At 31.6% G+C, this 17,783-nt stretch overlaps 2 protein-coding genes across 3 annotated transcripts in view; one reads left to right on the top strand and one right to left on the bottom strand.

The window, feature by feature from the left end:
- Positions 1–124: 124 nt before the first annotated feature.
- Positions 125–3,095, bottom strand: LOC113392274 (dentin sialophosphoprotein-like). Its single transcript, XM_026628622.2, has one exon. It carries the CDS (start codon positions 2,968–2,970, stop codon positions 1,573–1,575), a length of 1,398 nt encoding a protein of 465 aa, XP_026484407.2. The 5' UTR covers positions 2,971–3,095; the 3' UTR covers positions 125–1,572.
- Positions 3,096–3,689: 594 nt separating this feature from the next.
- Positions 3,690–17,783, top strand: part of Gaba-b-r1 (metabotropic GABA-B receptor subtype 1) — a 199,561-nt gene continuing 185,467 nt past the window's right edge. For both annotated transcript variants that reach the window (XM_026628603.2, XM_026628602.2), the window contains exon 1: positions 3,690–4,046. The gene's annotated coding sequence lies outside the window, so the exon portion shown is untranslated. The remainder of the gene's footprint in view (positions 4,047–17,783) is intronic.

Below are 17,783 nucleotides of genomic sequence, written 5' to 3' on the forward strand. Positions count from 1 at the left end.
TTGTAATTAGCTGTTAGGTTTATATAAATATATACAACGTTTATTAACATATTAATATTAGTAGAATACGATAGGATAACTTGATTGTTAGTGAATAAAAAAACTAGAAAATAAAAGAGCCAAGTTAAGCAAATAAAAAGCATTTATTAAAACATTTTTACATATTGTTTGCGATTTAAAGCAACACCAGAGTCATGAAATCGGAGCAATTTGGACGGAACTTGTTTTGTTCTCAAAAAGAACAGACATAGGACTAGATTTTATTCGACTGAATGTTTTGAGGAACCATGTTTAAACTTGTTTCAGAGTGTTAAGGCACAACCATTAGCAAAATAAATCGTTTGATCGGAATAAATACAGGCTTATTAGACATTTTCATCATTAACTACATTATGGAATGATATATAAATGCAATTTTAGGAAATCAAGTTACAACAACAGATTATAATTATTTTTTTACCTTATGTCTGTGCTAATCTTTATTAACTTCTCATTTTTTGGACTGCAATTTATTTTCCCTTCTAAATAAATAATAATTATAATCTATTGAGTTTCAATCACAAGCGTAGTAGTAAAAGTTAAATAGTTATTACAAAAATTTGTTTAAAACCAATAAAGTATTATTTATATAAATATAACTAGCAGAACATTTTAGAACATTCAGTAATATGTATATGTGGATGTACGTTAAGAATATAATACTGTTATTATAAAGACTTGCATATACAAGAAAAACATTGTCAATCTGTATATTGTATTGAAGACCACAAGGTCTGAGACGTTTAAAAAGTTGGGCTGATGTTATTAATGCTTGGTAAGTGAATACTACATAAAGTAAGCGAGACTTGGGAGAAACTGAGAATACTTATTATGGGACATTTAATAGCTATTAGGAGACACTATTTAATCATTGTTTAGATAAGATAAACAGCTTGATATATTTACTTTGTTAAGATTACGAGGGCAAGGGGACACACAAACATAAATCGCACAGTTAGCCCTATATAGTAATTTGACAAGAATTTTACTTAGATTTATCCTAAAAAATATTATCATTATTTCATCTCAACTTTGTGTTGTAATTTTGTCAACTGCTACACCACATGTCCTTGGCAGTATATCACCCTAATTCTAATATATAATAGGATGTTAAACAACATATTTATCTTTTGTTTCTTTTGCTTCTGTAGTTATTCACAATATGCTATAGTTAATTTCTTCATTCTGTATACAATATTATCCATAGTTTGAGTTACATTTACAATAAAATAAATAGGTAATTGAATAGTTTTTTGTATAATATTAAACTGTTCAAACTATTGTTTTGCATAAACAACAAAATACACTTCTTAAAAATATAAATTCAAAATCCTCCATTGAAAAATTAAATACATTAAACTAGATATACATATAGTTTAGTACATATACATAACAATCATTAAAATCACATATTTTAAGTACAATATTTTACAATTAGACCAGCTACTAATATTAAAGTTTGCTTGTTTCTCATTAAAATATTTGTTTCAAGGTGTAATGTGTTAAAACCATCCTTTAACTAAGGATACTTTTTCAGTCACTATGAATATCAAGACTAAGGTTAGAAAGAGATGGAACAGGTGATTCAGAAAAGTCACCCGAATCATCACTAACCATTTTAACCTGATCTCTATTAAGAATTCTATTTGACTTGTCGTTAATTGGCAATTTAAATTGATTAGGTGAATTGGAACTATGCTTATAGCTACTTTTTTCACTTATTAAATCGGCAACATCAGATATTGATATGGAGCTTTGAGAGCTTATTGAATTCTGTTTATGGCTGGATACTGATGAATTATTTGATTTATTGATTGTATCTTCATGTGCAGACTTTGGACTCGGTGATTGCTTTTCAGTATTATCATTTCGTCCTGATTGGGGAGGTGATATAAAATCATAACTATATTCAGTTGTCTCATTGTACTTGTTCAATGCTTCTGGAGAATTTTTCATACTTGTCTTGGAATCTTGATGGCTTAAATCCTTTTTTATTGTGTCAGAGATACTGTTTGATGATTGAATTTGTGATGAATCATCCACTTTCGAAATAGAAGAATGGGAATTGTTTTGTAGTGAATGTGTAGTGTCTTTTTTTTCTTCTACCGGTAAACCTGTTGTATTTAGTAGGATTGCATCTATTTTATTAAATGGTTTTAACTCAACATAAGAGGTAGATTCTGTACTGCTGTTATTTAAAACTTTTACGTCTTTGACAAAATTGTTCGGCAGTTGGTTTGTTTGTGTAATGTTCTGATCATTTCTTCCAATATCTTGTGTATGTTTATTTGGAATATATTCTGATCTAGTCCTGCTTCTTACAGATTCACTTGATGTATCTGTATCAGAATTGTCTAGTGTCAATCTCAGGTCAAGTTTATGTTTTTCATCTGATGAATTGTCAGACTGAGTGCGACTTGTGGTAGTGCTGGAGTCCTCGTGTACTATGTATGTACAATCTTGGTCACCTTTATACATGTTTTTATTCCTATTTAGCCGTTTCATATTAGTATGTTTATCATCTTGCTTATAGGCATTTTTCGGGCACGGATAAAGAATGTTATTGATTAAAGACAATAAAATAGGCTGATTTTGTTGATCTGATTGCTTTAAATTTAATTTATCAGCGACAGTATTCCTGCCTTCATATTGGTACTCCTTTCCTTGTCTTGTTTCAGATTTGTACACGAACAATGTGTTTCTGAGGTTGCAAAAATCTAAGAAATCATGGACAATAGAAAGACATAATTTACCTGCTGGTTGTAACAATACTTTATCTAATGTTTCGTTTTGTTTTAAATTTTCGCATTCATCTTCAAAAGCTAAAAAAATGTTCGCTCGAAGTAATGCACGGATTTTAGCAAGAGATCCGTTTTTTTCCAAGGCTTCAATCACTAAATCCCTAAGTTCAGTATCTTCTGTTTGAGCCATTGCAATACTATTTACTAATTTAGGAACACTGTTTTAATTTGAACTATATTATAATTCAAAAACAAACGCTAACAACAAGCATTTACAAAATCAAACTTAAAAATAATGTCTGACAAATGACAAATTGACAATTAACATCATTATGTGACAAACGACAATAACAGTTAACAGATAATATAAAAGTGATAGATAACATAACTTTGTCTTGATCATATTTTATTTATAATTCTATAAAAGTATGGATTATATTTAAGATTTATATTATGTAAAAACAAAGTGTAAAAGAAGACATAGAGAAAATAAATATTAAGTAAATAATATATATATATATATATAGTAGTACAGTAGGTAAGTACATTATATTAAATCAAAAAAGTAGGCTAAAATAGTTAATTTACAGTACATTTCTTCAAAAAAAATACAGCTTAATTTTTTATATCATTTCAAAATTTTAATAATAATTATGTAAAACTTTAATTTTGACACGTTCATCGGAAATCATAATTATTATTTAATGCTACATAGAGATTTTATATAATTTAACCATTTTGTAAATATGTTAAATCATACGTATTATTTAATTAAAGAAAGAAATCAATGGAATATGTATAAAATAATGTTAATATATCTATAGAATCTTATTGTTATATCTTTGCGAACGTGCTCGATTACAAGGGGTGAAGGCTTGCGCCGGGAAAATGTAGGAAATTCAGTCAGTCGGGTCGAGAACGCGCGGGAGGTTGATACATTTGTTGCCATTACGTTGAACGGTTTATTGAAACTTTAAGTCTGTTTTTCAATCATATCTTAAACGGAACGGTATTCAATATTTTTGTTCTTGTGTTCTATATGAAATTCTTTTTACTACGGAAAAAAAATATTATTGGCGTATAATAAGTGACAAAATACTAGTGGCGGGAAACCGTTTGATATCTCGCTTGACGTGTTGTGTTCTATGTGTACATAGAGAGAAGAGCCGTCTGCCCTAGAGGGCGGCCGACATGCTGGATTCGTCGTGAATCGATATTTTTGGATCGTTGCAAAGCAAAAACCATGAGGTTTGCAGCTTATTAAAGGTAGGGGTAATGATGATAGTTATGTTTAATCAATTATGGCATGCTCCACCGCCATTACATAAATTTTAGGTAACCTAAGTTCCACATCGGGCGCCAATGTTATGAAGTTAACTGACAACAGAACTTTCAATCAAATCTCTACAAATCGTTAAACGTCACAGATATTATTTCAAATTTGATGCTAAGTAAATGAATATAATTAATCTTTTGAAAACAATTTAATAAAATATTGAATGTGCAATCCTAGGAATAAGAAAAATATCAATCATAATTTGACAAAATATTCAATTAATTACAATCACAAAATTTATTGAAATTTCAATTTTAATTTACGGAGCTCAATAATAAAATTAGAAATTAAAAGATTAAGAACGGTATATTTTTATAGAAATTAATTTCTATTTTAGATTTTAAATACCATACTAAATCCCGATCATAACTTGATTCAAATATAATATATAATTAATTATTTATAAATTCTGTGTTATTATTACCTACCATTTTGATACAAAATAATTCGCAATATTTTTGAGTAGATTATTATGTTTTTTTAATAAAACTGTTTAAAATGGCTTGCAAATAAATTGATCATTATTTTTAAACATTAGCGGCCTTAAATATATTAACATTTTTTTAATAGGTACTTACAATATTCGTTTAACCAACGTGTTCAACATGCCTAATGCTGGAAAAAAAAATAGTTAATCTATTTTTGTAATATCAACGTGGAGTTTTAATTTCAAGTAAAGATTACTTAAAATATGTATAAAGAATAATAATATCCAGGTATAACTTACCACAAAAAGTAGAATAGTAGTATTTTAACGGGCGAGTAAACCAGGCGGCCTCGAGAAACTTAAAGAAATGGGAACACCGAATAGCTTTATAAAGCGTGAAAGGAGAATAAACAATACGCTATGAAACATATAAATATGCACAGTTTGTTCACGATAGGAGATATTTAATATTTCACAAAAATCTATACATACCTACTTAGGTATTTAATGATACCTACTTCTGTAAGTACCATACTACTAATAAGTATAATATGGTACAAGTAGAAGTCTCATTAGAAACCAATGGTTGATTCATGATTTTTTGATAACATGCAGCATAACATTAAAATAAAAATAAAAAAATTATATAATACTTACAAATAGTATTTTAAACTGACTGCAGATCTTTATTAAAGGATTGGTTAAATATCTATATATGCATATGTATTAATAGATATTATATAAATCAGTGAATAATAATTCTTTTAAACAGTGCAAGACTTTAAATGACCATCGTAACTTGATCCGGATATTTTTCTCTCATACGTGATCCCAAAGAGAAAATTTAAAGATTTAAAAAAGACAAATTTTCGAATCGTTCCTTAGTTATTGGAACTATGTTTTTGGGTTTCGTATTTCCCTAAAATTGAGTTTCGTGTTTCACCCGTTCCCCATTCGTTCGTGCGATACACATTTGTGGCGCAATATTTTGCGCCACGAATGTGTATCAATGTTGACACAAAAAAAAAAAAATGAAAATGTCAAATGTTTCCCGAATTCAGTTCGTGCTCACGTGGGCTTAGCGGGGATTATACCCTGCAAGCGAAGTCGTGGCAAATATACCTTTTGTCATACTCCCAGAAGTAATGTTTGCACGTACGAGCACCCGTTCTTAATATACCTAGTCCAAAAACTCTAATCCATACTTATAATAAAGTTACTGAAGGGAATGAGACGGGAAAGCATTGAAATAGTTTTCTTTTACCATTCATAAGACAAGTTAGTATTGATTTCCAATTTATTCGATATTGTCTTTATACTGTCTGCCTCTAGAATATAATAGTTTAACATAATATAATATATCCTGAAGTCATGGGTTCAACGCTCGTATCGAGCCAAGAAACAGATGTTGAAAGAAATACATATGTGTTTAAATATTTTTATAAGCAATGTGAACTTACTACATGTGTTAGGTTCAATAATGTCTAATACATGTAATATCATATATGTTACAGCTAAAACTAGAAGCACGGCTAGATTTTCGTTTAGCGTAATACCACTTAATCCCGTATGGTATGCAAAACATTCTCTGTCTCTTAAAGAGAATGATTTAAATTTTAAATACATTACCCCTTACTTATATTTAGCTTATAACGCAAAAGTTAAATTAAACTGTTTATAGAACAATGGCTGACGTATATACGGCGACTTTATTCTATAAATAACAATCAAACATATTTAAAATATGCTTTTGTTTGTTTGTACGACATTTCATCAAACGTCAATACTTTAGTGATAACATTAGATGCCGAGTCTATTGAAAATGATGACTAATAATACGGCAAAATACTAAATAAGCCCATTCGTTTGTATTTTTAGACCGATATACAATATTGATAATTTAAAATCGATATGGACGTGGGCACACTATTTTTATGAATTTTTAAACGAGTTTTTAGCTGATTTAAAAAGAAGAAGATTGTAATATAATAACTCTACCTTCTTTTTATTGAAGAAATTTTTACTTTTAACTTTAATTAAAACTGTTTACAATTTTCATACTAAAATGTTTCTAAAATTTATCGTAGGGGATATAATTAGCAGCGATTCCGTTAAAGTTATTTTAAATAAAAAAATAAAGTGTCAAATAAATTTTAATGAATAACATTCACAATCAAAAAATATGTTACAAGAAAATGAGGTCAGGACATGTTTCTCGCCGCCGTTACCAAAAGAAGGGCCATAACAAGGCCCGTAATATACTATGAGAGGTATATGTTGCCAGTTCTATTTTCCACAGATTACGCAAACAATATATTATAAAATTATCACAATAAAAAAAAGGATTATAATGAAATAAAGTTGAGAAATTTTAGTCAATTTACGTTGTGATAATAACAATTCAATACATAATCTTTCTCATAAATAATACTCATTATGCTTAAAGTTAAACGATATAACTCAACACCATTCGTCTTCCCAAGTTTCATTACTGAAACTTATCAACCCTTTGAGTAATTAAAGATTTGAACAACATAACCTATTTGCTTGGTTTATACGGGTTGTGGGCGGTTCAGGGTTTCCCAGCGGAAAGGGCGTTATTCTTGGAGACAATCAATACCACCGTCTGCATATTTAAATCAGAAATAAGGTGAAACAGCTTATCGTTCGATTTGGAATATGGTACTAAATTAGGACAGTGGTATATATATCGTTATATGTGTACCTAGAATAATAATATCCTAAATGATTAACATTTTTATAATAATAATAAATCGTTTCATCATCAATAAATAAAGGATTAAGGTGAATTTGTTCGTACTCATATTAAATTAAATTAAATTGAACCTGATATATTCACAAATAAACGTTTTTTTTTTAAAGTCTCCAATTCAGTAATTGTTATCACCTCTGTACGTCAAGAGAAGCTCGACGAACCATTAGCCATTCCTTACGATGCAATCTAAGTTGTTATATTCCCTTGTGCTTGTAATTACACTGGCTTACCTTTGATACCGGAGTGATAACTGATCACTGGATTGTACAAACCAAGTCAGATTGCAAAAAATTCCACTATATTTCTTTTCGCTTTCTTATGATTTGGTGAAATATTTTTTTTAAAATATTTCTATTAAATATGGCATGAGCACCAAAATGTAAACGACGAACAAGTCTTTAAGGTCCAGTATAAATAAATATGCAGCGTAGTCGCGGGTGACTGGCTTCAAACACAATTCAACTGAGACGTGATACGCCAAGTCACGTGTGATCTGAAAAATGTTACGGTCTTAGTTCTACTTGTGTGGGGAATACCAAATGACGCGAGAAACTTGCACTGCGCTGGGAAGAAAATAAGTTTTAAATCATGTAGCCGGGATTATGGATTAATCACGTAATTTGAAAGACGTCTTACTACACATAGTAACTGTTGTCTGTAGAATTATATACTAAAACACATCTTAAAAATCATCTACTTAAACTAAAAACTAAAAATAATATTTAAATAACTTAAATAGTTACTTTTTATATAATAAACCAGTTAAAAACCGAGTCTTCACCCTCATCTTAGGTGAAAAAAGGTAGCCTAAGTTTTTGCCAGGAGTTCTTGCTTGCATTATATCAAACTTCTCATAATTTGGCGCAGTGGCTTAGCCATGAAAGTGGAAGAAACAGAAAGTCAGAGGTATTTTTGCATTTATAAGATCAGTATGGATTGATGTACATACATTTAAACGCTCAAATAGGGCAACATTGTTTAAAGGAACTTTTTTACTAAATTTTATTTTATTTAGTAAGAGCCGAGAGCTGGTCCCGTGGTTGGTACACTTAAAAGCTTGAAATTCTGTAATGAGTTTTAATGAGCTTAAGTTGTCTCATCTCGTACTCAGTGGTAAAAGAAGCATCGCGAGTAATCCATCAAACATAAGTGGTGGTTTTACCGCATGTATATTTACTACGCCCTACTCGAACAGCAAAATCGCATAAGTCATTTCTTTAAGAATAGAAGGACATAAGTCCATCCTTAGGATATTTTCAGACAGTAAAATACCTTACTTCACATTTTTTATGTTGGATTTTATTGTCCTGTTCCATAATTCCACTGCAGTTCCAAATGCAACGGTTGAAAAAATTATGACAGCATCATAGCAAGACGCCAGGAAGAAAATAGTTGATTCAGTTAATTCAATATTTCAACTTATCATGTTGCATCAAAGTTCTAGTAAAAATAACAGAGGCAATTCAAAGTAACATTAATAAAAACTGACGCTATAATGTAAATAGCGTGCAATAAAAAATGTTTGAATAGGTATTTTCAATTTAAAGCCTTTCATTGAAGTGCATAAAATGGTTTTATTCAATTTAAGAGTGCTTAGATAAGCCGTGTTAGCACATATTATTACCTAGTTGGATGGAAAAATAAATGCACCAAATAAGTCTCAAAATTACCTGACACTTTATTTTGGTAGATAATTATATGCATAACAAGATATCATTATAGATGATGATGACTCATGGTGGCTATTCTCAAGAGACTTGACTACGCAGAGCATGTTATAGTTTGCAAGTGTGTGCGCCAATGCACTCATAATCCGATGGAACTGCAAATACAACACGACCGGAAATAGCTCAGGCAAAGAACCGATGGCTTAACGTGGCTTAACTTTTTAATAGCCCGACTCGGAGCTTGAACCTAGGGCTTCGGGATATGGGCTTTTACATCTAGGCATTAGTAGTAACGAATAGTCTTATGCAAATGTATAATTTTCTTAGTAATCAGGTTAACTTTGATGAGCCAATCTTTGGTTTTATGTCAAATGTGTGAAATTAAACATTTAGTCAATATAATTAAATTAATTGATTTTCCTTTAGTTGTGTTAAAAACAGATGATATAGGTATAGAAGATTGTTATTTGTAATGAATATTACTAAATTAATGAGCAAAATATCTTGCCGTAACGATTTATTTCTGTTAAAATAAATGAAAATAATTCATTACATGCTCATTACATTCATAGATTTCAACGCAAGATTACAATGTTAAAAATCCGTGTGTAATTCTTGATTTAAAAATAATTTGAAATCAAAATCTGTCGTCTAAATTCATATCGGATTGTCTGTATCGACACCAGGCTCGGTGCGCAGCCAATAAAGTGAAATTACCAACACAGCTTGTTGACGGTGCTCTGTGTCGGCTGTCACCCGACAAAACTAAAGTTATGAATGGTCTCTGTTACGTCTGTACCAGCTAGATGAAATATAATATGAAATTCTATTTAATATTCAGAACATTTAATAAATGTAGGCATTTTAAATTTAAACATTGGATGAGACATATTGGATTATAGTAACAAATCAATTAAAATTTAGTGTACAAATTTTAACCGGATGGTCGACGACAAAGTTATTCTAAACTTTGTCGTCGACCATCGCATCTAATCATTAATTATTCTATCATCTACCATCAATACTATTTTTGGAGTGTTCCAGTTTGAAGTTTATTACAGATAAAGGAGATGTAAAGAAGGTTTGGAGATCGGTGCTGGTTGCTGAATAAATATGTGGCAGATTTTCTTACAGACAAGCGGGTTTCCTCGCGAAGTTTCCTTCACCACCGACCTTGAGATGAATTATAAGCACATATTAAGCACATGGAAATTCAGTAGTGCCCTCCTGGGTTTTGGACACGCAATCATCGGTTATGATGCACTGGTTCTAGCCACTGGGCCATCTCAGTTATATAACGATGACGGTGACGGTGTAAGGAGTGGTTGTATTGCTTACAGTGCTAATGCTTGTGAGAAATTGACCACTTACCTGGTGGCTCGTCATTCTGGAATAAAATTTATAAATATCGTTACTGTATTGCAGCAGTTCTATATCATATGCCTTGACGTTCTCGTGGCCGATTTAGATCGCGGCGGCTATTCTCAAGGGAGACTAGCTATCTGTGCCAGCATAAGTGCATTCTCTATTCCTTCACTCACATAATTCGATGTAATCTTGATGGCACAATCTAACAAGACCGTAAAGGTTATAGGCGTTGGAGTAAATGGATATATGTGCTATGCGAGGCTCGAGAATTGCCAAATACCAATCATCGGGCTGTTAATAAGAATTTTTCGATGTATTATAACCTAATTATTTTTTATTAACTCGACCTGCGGATTAATCCGGTACCTTGGGATCCGCAGCATTATTAACTAAACATCATTTTATTGCACTGAAACACTTCAAAAATTAGGTAAAGGTACTAGGGGGAAATTAGGGTTCTTGGTGGTAGAATTTTGTGCAAATCCGTCTGGATAGCTATCACCAACTCATCATCATATGTATATCCCAAGCAGCAATTCTTAGGATTATTGCGTTCCGGTTTGAAGGATGAAGGGATATCGCATCTCAGTTCTCAAGGTAGGTGTCGCATTTGCGATATAAGGAATAAGAATTTCCTACGGCCCACATACATTGGGCTGTGGTGAACACTTACTATCAAATGGCCTATTTACCAGTCCACCTACCGATGCTTTAAAAACATATAATAAAATAAGAGTCATGCGGAATTATTACCACAGTAAGTTAGTCAGTAGACCATCAAGTCAGTCAAAAGTTACAATATATCAACATATACATCAACTACTATCTCTACTAAGGTCCAAATGTGTAACATGCAACTCTGTGTGTGTACTCTGCCTTTCGAGAACATTGCTGACGCATAATCGTATAATAGTAGGCCAAACATTAGCCAAAACGCGATGTTACAATGAATGCGCATAGCGTTAATTCCGCTCCACGTGCTACAATTCAGGCTTGCGAATCATCTCTATAAAGAAACACTTTTGAATTTGAATTCTTGCTTTATAAAATACGAGTATATGTAGTATACTGGTATTCTAAACGTTTTTTTATAAATGTTAAAAAAGAAACGTAATCTAGTATTTTAGATATATAACATTCTATTGAATAAAGTATTTAATTTTACACACAAACTCGAAATTTAATTTAATATCTGCTCAGTTTGAAGTGGGTTGCTACAGATATTATCAAACATTTTTAATATAAACTTACCAGTAGAAACGAGTTCGTTAATCCTGTCTTGTACGTTGTTACTCTCAACTTTCTTCTTGACGGTATAGATTATTTGCAACCTCCAATAATACTTTAATAAGAAGTTCTATATAATTAGTCGAAGTTTTAAAGGCGTGTATTCTTGATAAGGTATTCTCAATTAATCGAACTTAAACGAGTTTATGAAGTTCTGCAATGCTTAATAAGCAAGCAAGTTCATTAGCGAAATCCACCGAAATGTCACGAAACTCCCAACTTTATTTGTGATCAGTAAAAAATATGAGTTTGTCGTTGCAAGAAAATAACCTTAAAAAATATTTAAAGTACTATAACTTTAATTTTTAGGGTAAATATAATTGAAAATGCGCATACAAATCCATGTCACGTTGCAGAAACGAAATATTTTGCCTTCAAATGTTGACCTTGAAATTTAATACGCGTTGTGAGTATACCAAATAAGTTTTATTTATATTATAATATAATGACAGTATAACTTTGATTCCAATCTTGACTATATCTTAGTTTGCAACAAAATTTATTAATCAGATGTCTCGTATTCGAAAATAGATATGAGAAATCGTCCAGCAAAATGATACCCTAACTTTGGTAATATTTTACGGTAAGTAATAATAACTTTAATACATGTTAAATCATATCAATAATATGTTACAAGTGTCATATTTTAAACGCTACTGGTTAACTAATTTACATAATCATGCGAGCAAAAATAATTTATAATTTTATCGGAAAATCTGATGTTAATCCACTTGACATAACAGTGTAATGATTTGCAGTGAATTCATGTATTGCGTCTGTTTTCGCCACAATAATGGTAATAGGTATCCCGATACAACTTTGAAACATTTTAATTAAATTTCGGACAATTTAAAAGGGTCGCTTGGCATTCTGACCTATTCACGGTTGGCAGCTCTGATGCAAACAGGGTGGAAGCGTGCGAGGGTCCCTGGGCGTTAAATTCCAATTATCATGTTTACTGCGCTGCGATGCTCCGTCAAGCGTTGGACATGTTGTAATATTTCTGCCTTTTTTATTCTTAATTTTTGCACAATCACACAACATATTTTGTACATTAATGAAAAGGTCTCTGAATAAAGATGACTATAACAAATTATCGCTCGAACATGCATATATTGGTATCTGGTTACAAACAGACTTGACAACTATGAACACATATTTTTTTCATATTTGAAAACAAAATTTAATAAAAGCGAGGTGAAAACAGAATATTCTCGGTATTTGTTTTGTTTCAAAGTGTGTCCGCTCATACAGTCTCACCAACAAATGGCACTATAATTCACATTCTTTCTGACCGACGCTTTGTCCGTAACAAACGAAATCCTACCCTTTCTTCTTAACATTTTACGAGTTGAGTTATCGTTGGGCTTGTTCTCTGCTTGTTTATGTTACAGTGAGATTCTTATATCACTTTGGGTCTCTGGGACCAGATTAAATAATCTATTCACGATTATGGCTAGGGAAATTTGTCTTGGGCTGTAGTACCACATTTTATTTCGACTTTCGTTCTCTGGGTTTCTCTAGATTTATCACTTTCTCTGTGTTGTTTTTTTATAGAATTCAAATTGAATCGTGTTCCATTATTATTTTTACTTTTTAAATTTAGAATATTTTGCGAAAGGAGTATATATTTCGCAAGTTTTTGATTTAAAAAATATCGTCGTAATTCTCATGACGGATGTGTTTCTTATTTAAAAGATATAATTTGATTCATTTTCCTTGTACTCATAAATAAACATCAAACATTAAAAACTCAATGAAAACTGAGTTTCGAACTGTTTTAATTGAATTGGTTTTAACAATAAATTAGCAACTTGTGGATCGTGCGGATGACTTTTAACAACGTAATAGTTTTCTAACTAGTGGCGCTGCCTATTTATCCCATTTGCTACGATACTTTAATAGTACACACATAATGAGATTTAGTAAGTCGAAGTGTGGGAAGTTTAACAACGAATAATAAATCAACGGATATAAGTTTATTGGTCAAATTATGTTAAGTAGCCGGCACATATGAATTTAAACTAATATTGAAATGCACAAATATAATAAAAACATAAATATTCAAATTAAGTGTAAATACAAATTAAAAATACATAGAAATTTTGATTAATGTTTTACACACAGACACGAGTGTTTTGGTTAATATTAGTATCCAAAAATATAAACATAATATTATAATATACTAGCGACGAATGCAATGCTGCTACTAAATATAATAATACTACAACGACGTTCACAGTTTTCCATTCTTTAGACAATACAAACCGCTATGTCCCTGCGTTTTAAATCTGTAATATCTTCGAAAATATTCATTTAAATTACATGGCCATATTGATCTATATTAAATTCACAATGTATTTATGGTACTTAATTGGATAAGGATTGATGCTGTATTGCCTAAAAGCGCTTCGAAAATAAGCCATTATTTCTCTTAAAAAATAAAGGATAAAAAATAGTTATTGTCCGTTATCCCTAAGAGATAAACATATAGCACCGTGAACTTTTTTGATGACCTTTTTAATGTGTATTTTGATCTATCTCGTAGGGTTCAGCCAGTGTTTGCAATGTAAGCGCAAAAAATGTGTTTATTTACGACATCACTTCAGAAACCTCTAAAATTATCAGTGTTTCTCTAATATATTGTGCATGTAAAATACATATAAACCTACCTCTTGAATCAATCTATCTATTAAAAAAAACCGCATCAAAATCCGTTGTGTAATTTAAAAGATCTAACCATACATATATACAGAGAACGGTAAGCGACTTTGTTTTATACTATGTTATTCTAGTTATACTAGTTTCTATGATATTCTAGCCTTCAATCCCTATAATCCCAGATTGACCAAGTAGTTGTCGAAGGACCTTATATTTATACGATGACTTGATTAAGTTTCAAGAGGTATCAAAGAGTAAAACATAAAACGAAGTTAGAGATCAGAATTTAGACACTCTTAGCTCTCGTAATAAATTAGCAAAGGTCGGATCGCGTGACTAACTACTAACAAGGTAATACGTTCGTTAACAAGCGGTCGCTTTTGCGGCCCGTCGGCTTTGCGATACTTCGGTCACAAAGTGATAGCCACAAACTTAGACCACTTGGATGATAAGTTCAATGGTTAATCGAGCTGTTCGACCGTGAATATCGAAACTTAGAAACGAGAACTGTTTATGAGAGTAGATTTGTTAATTTGCACGAGAGTTCAAATTGTAACACCACTTCTATTAGAAACTAATATGAAATAACTGTTGTTTCTGAATTTAATACAAGTATTGCTTAACACGACATAGCTGTTGGATACTTCGAATTCATTCGACACAATTGACAAATTTATTCATTAAATTATAGTTAAGTTTTGGTATAATATTGTTGGTTACAGGGTCATGTTCAGTTAAAAACAGAAAAATATAAGCAGAATATTATGTCTTACGACGGATGATAAAAGTCGCGGCCAAAATAATTAAATGAATCCTTTTCTTAACCATTACTTATACATACGGGTATATCATGAATTGATCGAATATAATGTAAAACATTATTTGAACAAAATATTACAAGACTTAATCATTGGACTTGTGTATAGTTTTTTTGCGAGACCAAAACTGTTTAGTATATATATTATTATATTTATACGTAAGTGAACACCACAATATAGACATACTTTTCCCGAACGTTTCTTAATAAAATAAGTTAATAAGTTAAATAGTTGGTTTAAACAAGAAGACGAAGCTATAATAAAATTTTGAAAATATCGCAATGAAACCGTCGATCTGTCGGTAGAAAATCAACATGTGAATCCACCAAAATGAATAGCGTAGTATGATGGGATAAACCATTAACTTTCTCGTAAGAGGTGAGAAACTTTGCCGCCCTGCGGTGGGTTTAGGATAAAGGGTTATTATTATTATATTAACATTTATTCTAATCTTCTAAACGACTTAATATTATTTTAATAAATTCTTGGTTGATTGTTATTTTTTTGCTTTCATGCCTTACAAATCAATTTTAATGTCCAGACATAGACTAGCTTAATCAATATCTGTCACGATTTATTACTAAATATTCACATTTACGGTATATAAACCTAAGATAGCGGGTTAAAATTCAGACAATCAGAAGCAAGTTTTAATAAATTTGAAAAATGGTATCATCCTCAGCAGACGATAAATATATTTTAGAAGCCTGCTTGCGTCGGATGTATTTCCTGTACATCTGTATCCTTCTATACACACTGGAGCTGCGTGGTATGAGCTCCAAAACTTCTCATTATGATGAAAGTTTTTTCGCCGTAGTGGCCCATTTACGAGCATATACTTTTTTTACTTTATTAACAATAGTGCTGTTTTCACGATAGGTGAGGTTGAAAAAAGAATTATAATTGGTTAAAAATAAAATAATGATTGGCGTTTCACAGCGGCTGGTCCTAAAAAACGGCCATGTTTTTAAAAAAAAAAATATATGCACGCTCGCAATTTTATACCTTTCATAAAAATTCTATAGGTGCAATACACAGGATCAATAGTGCCGTAAATATTTCCGGCACATAAAGTTGCATGAAAAAAAGACTTGAACTTCGCCAGGTATTTTAAAATATGAGGTAAATCTTGGAAAAGTATAAGAAAATGCCGACTTAATAGATGTGGCCAAGCTTTGAAAATATAAAGAGCGTGACAATTTTATAATATGAAGTAATACTTCCTTGCAAAATACCATATGATTTTTACTGCAAGTATATTTTAAAACAGTAAATAGTTTAGGTTAATTAAGGTTGTTTTAGTAATGACTAATGTTTCCTTGAAAACAAAACCACGAATAAAAATCCTTTTCTTTTTCCATGAACTTCGTACACGTATTAGGGCCATATGTATAAGTACCATGTTATATAAGTTTTAAATGCAATATTACGTATGATTTAGATGCTCGGAAGTTGATAAATTCGTTGAAAGATTAGTGGAAGCCTATAGAATAATTTCGTACATTGTTTCTTAAATTACAGGTCAAGTAAATAGAGATGATCCAAGCAACTTAAGTATATTAAACTGAATTCTTCGCCTTTCTTTTGAACGATGAAATAAGTATTATGTTCTAAATCTGTTGCACGCTGATAATTTAGCGTTTAGGGGCGCGTAAACGTTTTTTTGGCCTCGCAGGAAAACGCATATATTTCGGTGCTTAGAACAATCCGGGACACCCACTAATAAAACAGCGATAAACAATGCGTCTTTTCGTGGGACGTGCTACCCCAATCTGACGGCCCGCCTATGTGGGCCTCTACTCTTAGAGCGGTTCCCGGGGTTCAGAGAACCTCCCTAGTCCCGGCTACGCTCGCGGCGGGGAGAGATGTGCATAATGCCGATGCCTACTATAGGATCACTTTCGGTGGAGCGGATCTGCAGTGGAGTCCACCTCCCGCTCCCGTTCCGTGATTTATTTATGTGTCCTGAGCGCATTACAGACCAGCACGTCACTCAATCGAGTATAGCATTGATCTGGGGCCCCTACGCGGCATATTACGTTAGGAAGGAGTACCTCTGTGATCACTGGCGCACTTATCCTATTTTTAATATGTTCGTGTGCGCGTGTGTTTTATGCGTGGGGGTGTGTTTGGATGTGGATTTGGTTTACACTCTACATACTTATATACATACTTAATTGTGTACTACTGACTCAATCTGTGGGTAAAGATAGGACAATACAATTGATAAAAAAAAAAATTGATGTTATTATTTTCATGTTTTTTCAGTATAAAATAAACGATTTTCCAAAATAAGTTTCTATATATTAAGTAGCGCACTCACCCGAAACGTGAGTTAGTTACTAGTTTGTGTATAATGAAAGTTGACATAAGCCTTCTGAGATAATCCGGTCGGAAGCAACGATCTAATGTGTTACAAACAACAATTATTATTTATGTTCGAATATTGAAATAATGACGTAAAAATAGCATCTTTCGTGATCTTACGATCGAAAATGATTTTATTGTTACGTGGTCATAAAAGCAGAGAGATCATTAATGTTGATGACATAATGATAACGTTGTTGACAAGATGTAAAAAATTGGCAGGTGGCATTTTAAGGGGAGAAGTGGAAATGCACATTTTATAGTACAACTATTTGCACAAACACATATACACTCCC

This window comes from Vanessa tameamea, chromosome 5, assembly GCF_037043105.1.
Source record: "Vanessa tameamea isolate UH-Manoa-2023 chromosome 5, ilVanTame1 primary haplotype, whole genome shotgun sequence".
Taxonomy (NCBI): Eukaryota; Metazoa; Arthropoda; class Insecta; order Lepidoptera; family Nymphalidae; genus Vanessa; species Vanessa tameamea.

Excerpts from the sequence above, each read along its gene's own strand:
- LOC113392274 (XM_026628622.2), bottom strand. The coding sequence starts at position 2,970 with ATGGCTCAAACAGAAGATACTGAACTTAGGGATTTAGTGATTGAAGCC.